We start from the raw sequence: 9,011 nt of genomic DNA, 5'->3' as shown, positions 1-9,011 counted from the left end.
TCATACCAGTTCCTTTGATCAATTTATTGACCTTCAGCTATTTTCTGTCTAAATAATACCTAATAAGTCATTTTGGAGTAAATTCTTAATAAACATTTTTGTTAATTTCCCCCTATCAACAATAATATTTTTCCAATTAATATTTTTCAAATGCAAGCACAAACTTACTAAGTCAACTGAAAATAAATAAATCTGTCATAAATTCCCAGTATCTGTAGATTTACAACTTTTTGTAAAATTTGATATGCTTAGGCTTGATTTCTTCTAAACTTTTTTTTTTTTAATATTCTGAAAAACACTAGAAAATCTTTATATATGAATGGTCCTATATAAATAAACCTGCCATAGCTTTGTTTTTGAGCTACAATTCAAGTTCCTTAATAAGTATTACCCAACAGCACAATCATGCTTATAAAATCAAGTAACACATGAATGGTATAAAAGATCAAAATTAAAGTCTTTATTGGAATATATTCCAAAGCAGTTAAGTCATCTCATGACTGAACAAAAATAGCCATTTATCTTAAAAAAAAATTCCAAAATGCACTGAATAGCTTTTAACAAAATATACACTGCCAAAACTCATAATTTGCAGCCACTAATAACTTGTTAATAAATAAGATTGTGATCAAAACGTTTTTACAAATAGTATTTTAGACCTACCCAACCCACAACTCTTTACAAAGCCCCATTTTTGAACAAAAACACCCCGTGCCACAAACCTTTGTCTTACATGTTGTTGCAGTGCATCCTGTGTTGAGAATAATCCCCCAAATTAAAACAAAACAAAAAGAAAGCAAACACAATGAGAAACTTTAAAAATAATAGCAACATGGTCATAATTATGACTGGATTTATCTTAATAAAGAAACACTGATAAAAGCAGATATCATAAAAAGACCAACTACAAACAATGAAATATACAAATTACATTCCTTCGGGGTTTTAGAGTTCTAAGAGCCCATGTGAAAAGGGACATTTAGGTGAAGTAAAGGGTGAGAGAGAAAAAGATAAAAACCAATCTATGGTCAACATGGTATCACAACTCTGGTTAAGATCTAAGCTCCAGGCACCAGATTTAACAACACTTTCATATAGAGTGCCGCACAAAAGGATTCATGCTCCTCAACATTTTGTCATCTCACAACCACAAACTTCTGTGGATTTTTATGTGATTTACCAGCACCAAGAAGTGGAAATGGATCCATGGCTTCCAAATGTTTCACAAATAAATGTATAGAACTGTGGTATGGATATGTATTCAACCCCGGAGTCGCCTTTCCCTGCGATGGTTTTAGAGTATGTCTAACAGCTTTGCAAATCTATTCACAAAATGTTTGCTGCCTATTTATTTTTTTTTCTTTTTTACCAAACTGCTCAAGCGCCGTCGGTAAACATCACTTTTCACGTATTGCCACGTATTCTTAACTGGATTTAGGTCTTACCTTTTACTGGACCATTTTAACATGTGAATATACTTTCGTCAAGATCCGGAGCTGGCACTGCACAAGTTTTAGAAGTGTCCCTGCTTCAACACACCTGAATGACCTTCTCAGCATGTCATGAACAGACGCATTTGATCCAGGTGTGTCGAGCCAGGGAGATATTAAAAACATGTAGAGCGCTGACCATTGAGAACTGACTATGAGAGCACTGATCTAACCCATTCCACTGTAACTCTGGTTGTGTTCAAGAATCTCCACCCCATCACAAAAGTCATTCCAGAAATTCCTTGTATTTGCCTTCCTTTACCTTTATTCATCAACATAAAATCCTGGGCAACCAACCAACCACTTTACTTTTGGAGTTTTATTTGTAAAAAATGTAAAGACTGTATCTTTTTTTCTACTTCACCATAATATACTTTTGTCTTGGTCTATCAGCTAAAATCCCACCCCCCAAAAAACTCACTGGAGTTTGTGGTTGTAATGTGATAAAATGTAAAAAAAAATAAATAAATAAAAGAATGCTTTTGCAAGGCATTGTACATGATGGATGTAAAATCAGTGTATGTTTCAAAGGAGGAGCCACATGTTGCATGATGGTAAGGAGCCTCCTAAGAGTTGCATCGCACAGAGGTCAGTGTTTTATAGAGTTGCTGTGTGATTAAAGGAAACTTGCGTTGAGCCTGCACTTGATCAAACATTCAGAACTTGTTCACAGGCAGCATGTTCACTTCTTTAAAAACAAGTCTTATGGCTATGGGAAAGCATTCGGAACCCATCTGCGGACTTCTCGGTTTAGCTGCAGCAACTAAAGGAGTGGCATATCTGGCAACGACAGAGTGGTCTTGTTCCTAAAAATAGCAGATTCCATTAAGAGAGATTAAAAACAAAAGAGAAAAGAACTAAAACAAATCAGATGCAGATTGAAAAGGTGGCTGAGATGAGTCTGTCATCCCCGCCCCAGTGAAGGTGTCCACCTTCCCATAGAGGCGGGGATGGATTTGTCTGCTCGGGGAAGCCTCGCTACCCTCAAGAGCAACTCAGTGCAATGAAAAGGGGACTTTTAGCTTCTTTCGTGGTTCCGCTCCTCTCTGCGTTCCTTTACAGTCCAGATACAAAACTTCCCAGTGACTCTTTCATAAACATACTTTCCTTCTTCCGACTCGGCACATTGTTCTCACACTCCACAACCTCTCCGTTTGCATGGCTTTCATACCAAACTGTCCACACTGTCAGGTGTCCTTCGCTTTTAAGAAGCTGGTGAGAGTTATTTACAGACAGAGTAAAATGATGATTTATTAGTGTGTCTTTTGGTGGTTGCTTCATTCGGTAAGTGGTTCTCCGTGGACCCTGAAGCGATATAAGCAGGTGTATTCTGGATGACCCCAGTTAGACAGAACCCGAACCTCTACGATCTGGAACGCCTTGTCGTTTTTCTCCTGGAAAGCAAACAAAGGAATTCTTATCGATTTATTTTCTCTAAAGATGACAGACTCGTTTTCTTTTTTTTTCACATTTAAAAGTTTAGAAAGTTGCTTTTAAAGTTACCTTAACGGGGAAGATCTGCAAAGAACCACCATCTTCCTCGTATGTGTAGTGCCCCAGCAGCGTTCCCTCTTCTTGGTACTCATCGTCGAGACCCTAAGAAGGAAAAAAATAAATAAAAATCAAAAACAAGTCAGAACAGGACACTTGGTGTTTCTATTTGATTCTTCTACTTATTTATTTATTTCTATTCTTAGGTTTTTGGGTCAGTTTTCTTACAAAGACAGTGAAGTTGCGAGGAGCACTGGCGATGTTTCCTGTTGGAGAGAGCGTCTTAGGGATGTGCTCCACACCGAAGGACGTTGGATGAATCCTCAAGGAGAGCCTGATCACCAGATAACCTTGAGAGCCTTTAAATGCCCAGCAGTTGCCAGGATACACATCCGGCTGATGGTATGGAAGAGCACGGTATTAGTTTTTGAAGTCAAAAGTCAGCAGTTTAGCAGTTAAATGTTGTTTTTATACACGCTTTTGTTTTTCCATGGTTATCAGACTTTGTTGCTCTGGATATCTGAAGGTGGGACTCACCTGGATTACAACACGTGGAGACTGGGAGAAGTACCAGAGTGGAAGGCCGAACAGACTCATGAGGGCTGTCTTTGTCTCATAAGTCTCGGAGCAGCGGGTGCTAAGGATGCTACCACCTGATAAAACAGAAACTATGTTTTTACCCAAATTTATACAAGTAGATCAGGGATCAGTCAGACAAGATATTGTTTTATAACCTAACCCTACTTTAAACGTCTCCAAGACTTTAACCCTGAACTGTCCAGATGAAGGCAGGCTTAGTTGCTACAACTAAAGTAATGCAACAAGAGTTTATTTATTAAGTCCACACGGCAAAATTCTTTTGTTCGTTTCTAAAGACAAAAAATATGAGGAACAAAAAAGAAGACCGACTCAGTACCAGAGCGAGTTAAATCAATAGTTTTCTCTACATTGCCCTATGAGTGTAACGATAATTGACTGTAGAAAATGGATAAATGGATGGTTGGATGACCAAAGAACAGTGTTCCATAACCCAGCCCACCAATGAGAGTTAATATCATAAACAGCCAACAGATAACAGAGGCATGTAGCTTCACAACAGTTAAATACCCTGCAGACCTCGATGCTGCTAATGCCTTAGTCCTCATTGCGTAAGACATGCGTTACAGGGAGATAGAAGTGCTAGACTGCTAATCCCCTTAAACCACAACAGAGTTAACTACTGACCTGGATACAAGCTCAGGGTGGACAGGCTTCCTTCTTACCTCCAGACTCCAGGGCGTAGTCCACCTGACCCGTCCGGTCCTGAGAGTAGAGCTTCAGGGCGTTCTGAACAATCAGATTCACGTCCTGGTTTACAAACAAGGAGAAAAAAATAAAATCATGTCAGACAAATTACGTGGTAAAGATGAGAATCTTAAATGGCAGAAGGTTTTGTGCATTACTTCTTCAGACAGGCCCTCAGTTGTAGAAGTGTGCCGGACCGTCCCTCTTACTGTCTCAAAGACGCTTCTGGCTCTGGACTCTGCCTCGCCCAGAACCTGGGCTCGACTGTGCTCCAGCTGAAGCGAAATGTTTTTCAGGATGCTCATCTCGATGGAGGCCAGCGCCGCCTGCAGGTCAGGCGTGCTCACGTAACGCTGCGACAGCCATTGGATCAGCGACTCGGGGATCTCGCCCTGCTGCTGGTCCGCAGATTCATCGCTGCCGAAGAACAGATTTTTCAGCTCCTTCCGCAACTGCGAGGACACTTGACCAGATATCTAAAAGGGGGGCGGGGGGATTTAAAGTAAAAACAGAAGGAAATGTTTGACCTCGATAAAGTTTAGACCATTTAAGGAGAATTGCTGAGTGGTTGGGACATTTATGCTGCTTACAGTCTGCTGCAGAGTGTTCAGCTGCTCGCATTTGCCCTTACATCCTGCGAAACCCTGCAGGTCTCCCCTGATTTTACTCAGCTCTGCCTCAAGTCTCTGCATCTCCAGCAATAGAGCGTTATGGTCCTCCTGCTTCACACCCACACTAATAAAAAGAACAGAAACTTCCTGTTTTACAACAGAATGGTCCATGTAATATGAGACATGAGGTGGCTCTCATGTCAGTTAGCACGTTTAATCATTTCTCCCTGGTACCTGACAGGAGCTGTGTCTGCAGCCGCCTTAGAAGCCGCTTTCTCCCGTTGCTTCGCCTCATCCTCAAACTGCTGTTGCTTCTGCTGCATCTCCTACAATGCAATCATGAAAACTTTCATTTGGACCATTCATTTGCATCATAAAGTTTGTTGTTTTTGCTCATATTAAGCAATCTGGGTCCAGTGTGTTCATTTGTGGAATTGCAGGAAACCTGCTGTGAATACCTCAGTCTTGGTTGTCAAAGCTCTGAGCAGAAGCTCTAAATTAGCCAGACGTGCTGCCTGACTTTCCTGTTGCAGTTTCTGCTGCTCTGAACTCTGCAAAAGAAAGACATTGAATCTTTATTTTCACACCCTCTCATAAGTTTACTCATTACAATGTCAGGACTGTTAATGATCATCAGCCATAAGTAGGCCTGTAACAGTAATGTATTTGCTAGAGGATATGTTTTCCTAGAAATAATTGCAGTAAATGATAATATCGCTGTGTTTTGAGGTCATTTTCAAGTGATGTTTTGATAATAATGCGAATTCACTCTCTCAAAGATGAACAAACTTTAATTTTGGAAAGAACACCTGAGACTAGAACTGGAAGATGTTTCAAATATCCAAAACAAAGCCACCACAACCAATAAATAAAATAGAAATAAAAACCGCTTGCATCCAAAACCATTAAAAAATGGGTTATCATTGTTCAAATATTAATCATCAAGATGGAAACTGAGATAATTCTAATTTACCAAGCGATCGATTGCTTAATTGTGACAGGCTTACCTGTGCTAAGTTTAAGTTCTCGCGCTGCAGTACTCCTCGCAGCACACCCAGTCGCTGATCCATCATAGAGGACACCCACGCTTCTAAGCTCTCCCTTTCGTTCTGACTGTGGACCTGCTCTTTCAGCGAGCTGTAGAGACTGAGAACATTGCTGTGACGCTGATCCTGCTTCTGGTCTCCCGCCTGGACTCTCTCCCACAACAACGCCAGCTGTCGCTCAACAACTTCGAGGCGGTCCAGATCCACGCCACTGTGGATGGCGGCTGAGGGGAGGATCGGCTGAGGAGGAAGACAGGGGAAATTAATACATTTATATTTAACTCTAAAGACTGACTCAAAGTCAGATATGCTTCCGTCTCTGCTCTACAATCAATCCGCTAATGTCTGATGGTCCAATCATTAACCCAACCTTGTGCGTGTGAGCAAGTTTACAGGACATACACACTTTGTGAAAACCTGGTCTATAAGATGGTGCTACTCACCGTTGCTTGGGAGACCGGAGCGCTATGACCCTGCTCCATGGGAGTCTCTGTCGCAGGGACAGCAGCGGGAACAGCAGCCAAGTTAGAGAAGAAGTCAAACCTAGATGTGGAGCTCCACTCTGTGAGGTTCATGGCTGGAAGGTAGGTAAGCAGGGTGCTGGTGAACGGGGGCCACCACCACCATAAAACTGCAGGCAGACAAAAGAATGTGAGGTTAATAAAAGCTCTTGTATAATAATCCAAAGCTGTTTGGTTAAATATTAAACATTTCAGAAATTTAGAGTTAAACTGATGTTGCAGACACATAATACATTAAATGTTTTGTTTTTTTTTTCCTAAAACACACAAAACAAAAACTCTTTCTAGCCCTTAAGGAGGATCAAATTAATGTTAAAACTAAACTAAGGTGATATTTTACTTTAACTGCAGCATGATTCAGCAGGAAAATAAGAAATTGTTTGAGAACAGCTGAGCTGCATTGAAGACTCGGAAAGGTTGACCTGAATCTGCAGCTAGATTTACAGCAGACTCTAGAGATCTGTGCTGGTTCTAATAGCCATATATCATTCTCTCTGTGCTGACTACAGTAAATGGGTTCCATCTGTTTACTCACGCAGAAGTAGAAAGAAAAGCAAAAGAGGCAACAGGAGCTTCCAGAGTTTGGGAAGGCATCTGAAACGCAGAAGAAAACTTTGAATTTTACAAATGATTGGTAGTTCACATTTTTAAAGAGCAAAATATATATCTTTATTTATATTTAGGCAAATAATTAAAAATGAATTATGTGACGGTTTAAAAAAGTACCTTAATTAAATGATAAATAAATCACTTCATTTTCTTTTTACACCTGATTTTTTGTAATAGGTATAAATTAAAACACATTATCATTTTTCACACATCAAGCAATTGCAACATTGAGCAAAGCTTAATTATACTTACTGTCAAATGCATAGCAGCAAAAGCAGCCATGTTAACTTTTATTATTTCTATTAAACCATCAAATATCTGTGATTAATTCGTTGTCATAAAAGGTAAGAACTCTTACTGAGTTAGAAAGAAGACGTTGACGAGAGACATGAGAGACACCAGTTGGTACCATCCTCTTGCAAGAAACCACATCAGTCCCTTTCCTGCGTTTACTAGAGATGCAGAAAAAAAAACAGAGAGAAAATATTCAAACTATCAACCTAAAGCTGATGCGTATCGTAATTTGTTGGAAATGATAAAGATCTGAAACCTACCTGGGGCTGCTAGGATCGCCCAGAAGCATGAGAGAAGGCTTTGTGTTGCTGTGACGATTCCTGAACCTAAAGCTTTACCTGCTGCAAGCACATAGCGACCAGGCAGCAGCAGACAGAAACCTGCTAAGACAGAGCGAATGAAGTTCACCAATACAGCTACAGGTTTTAAGGAGCCTAGCTTACAAAATAACAACAAGAATACAAAAAAATATCTTTGTAACGGAATGATCAGTTAAAAATGATGAAGCTTCATTTAACCTGTGTAAGCTAGGATGCTCCACAGCGCCCCCACCAAGCGCTGTGACTTGGGGAGTGGTGTAACAGCGACAGTGCGAGACTCAGAGTACTGCTTTCCTTTACAGTCGTCACCTGTGTGTGTCCAAAATGATGGAGAGCAGACAAGCAGAATGCAAAAATGAGCAAACAAACAAAAAAGACAATAAGCAGCATGAATAAACGCATTTATTCCACAGCGATTAAACATGACTGATAATCAAGCAAATTATAGAAAATGATTGCAAATTATAGCTCATTTTACAAAGGCATGTGCCGCAAAGCTTGATGGGAAACTAAAACAAACAAACAAAAAAATCTAAATTCTAAATGACATTTTTGTCCAAGTAATTTTTTTATTAGTTTAGTCACATTAGCTTGGTGTCAAATTGTTTTAAATAACACCGCTGAGGGCTGACAGATTATCCTGGTGGCTTTAAAACTTTGAGCTTCCTGAGTTTTTTTTATTTTTCCCCCTTGTTTTTTTTTAGATATTTTATCTTCAGTTAAAATCTGGCATGAAAGTTAGAATAAAACAATTTAAATAATCTTCAACTTGACAGTGGAGGGTCAAACAGATTTATAACAAAGTTTTTAATTAGTCTTTGTTTTTGGTTAAAAAAAATCTTCCTATTGTGTTCACCTTATTTTCTGCCGTTTTGCATTTCAACAGTAGTGAGGAGACATTAATTGAATAAGATTTTTTTTTTCCTCCCACAAACTTCAGTAAACATTTATATTGGCAGTTTTGGCCCTTTCAAATATTTTTTATGTTCAAATAATAATGAGTCTCCTTCATATTTTAAGAGCAATTGTAAACTAAGCAGAAAAGTACATGGAATACATTTTATTGACAAGTTAAGAACCTCTAAATTGCTTTTCTATTTGGGCTCTGCATATTTGTTTGCTTTGAATTTGAAATTCTCATTTAAAACGCCAAACTAACCAAAAGCCGTTTCACATCTCTCCTGCTTCTTTTTCATTTCGTCTCCATTTGTAAGTATAAAGTATATCATTAACCACCAAGCATAACCAACTTTAAAATAAAAATGTTATAAATACTCTAAATCGTGGATTAGAAAGGTCTGGCTTCACTTTCTGCAGGTCACAAAGTTCAACAGGCTGCTGAGTA

At 39.2% G+C, this 9,011-nt stretch overlaps 1 protein-coding gene across 7 annotated transcripts in view; it reads right to left on the bottom strand.

Annotated features, from left to right (window-relative positions):
- Positions 1-1,735: 1,735 nt before the first annotated feature.
- Positions 1,736-9,011, bottom strand: part of sun1b (Sad1 and UNC84 domain containing 1b) — a 33,769-nt gene continuing 26,493 nt past the window's right edge. For 6 of the 7 annotated variants that reach the window (XM_015055464.1, XM_015055460.1, XM_015055461.1 and 3 more), the window contains 15 exons: positions 7,865-7,975; positions 7,607-7,726; positions 7,411-7,504; positions 6,979-7,037; positions 6,366-6,553; positions 5,884-6,162; positions 5,335-5,427; positions 5,111-5,202; positions 4,856-5,000; positions 4,424-4,741; positions 4,244-4,328; positions 3,519-3,634; positions 3,210-3,377; positions 2,994-3,086; positions 1,736-2,884 (listed from right to left, as the gene is read on the bottom strand). In XM_015055464.1, coding sequence (XP_014910950.1) covers positions 2,768-2,884; positions 2,994-3,086; positions 3,210-3,377; positions 3,519-3,634; positions 4,244-4,328; positions 4,424-4,741; positions 4,856-5,000; positions 5,111-5,202; positions 5,335-5,427; positions 5,884-6,162; positions 6,366-6,553; positions 6,979-7,037; positions 7,411-7,504; positions 7,607-7,726; positions 7,865-7,975 — 2,078 coding nt within the window. In that variant the 3' untranslated portion in view covers positions 1,736-2,767. The remainder of the gene's footprint in view (positions 2,885-2,993; positions 3,087-3,209; positions 3,378-3,518; positions 3,635-4,243; positions 4,329-4,423; positions 4,742-4,855; positions 5,001-5,110; positions 5,203-5,334; positions 5,428-5,883; positions 6,163-6,365; positions 6,554-6,978; positions 7,038-7,410; positions 7,505-7,606; positions 7,727-7,864; positions 7,976-9,011) is intronic. The other variant, XM_015055462.1, reaches the window with a different exon arrangement.

This window comes from Poecilia latipinna, unplaced genomic scaffold, assembly GCF_001443285.1.
Source record: "Poecilia latipinna isolate Pla-1442-1.1 unplaced genomic scaffold, P_latipinna-1.0 Scaffold1317, whole genome shotgun sequence".
In the NCBI taxonomy this organism is placed as follows: domain Eukaryota; kingdom Metazoa; phylum Chordata; class Actinopteri; order Cyprinodontiformes; family Poeciliidae; genus Poecilia; species Poecilia latipinna.
Note: the sequence above shows the minus strand (reverse complement) of the source record. Positions and strands in the feature narration are given on the sequence as shown.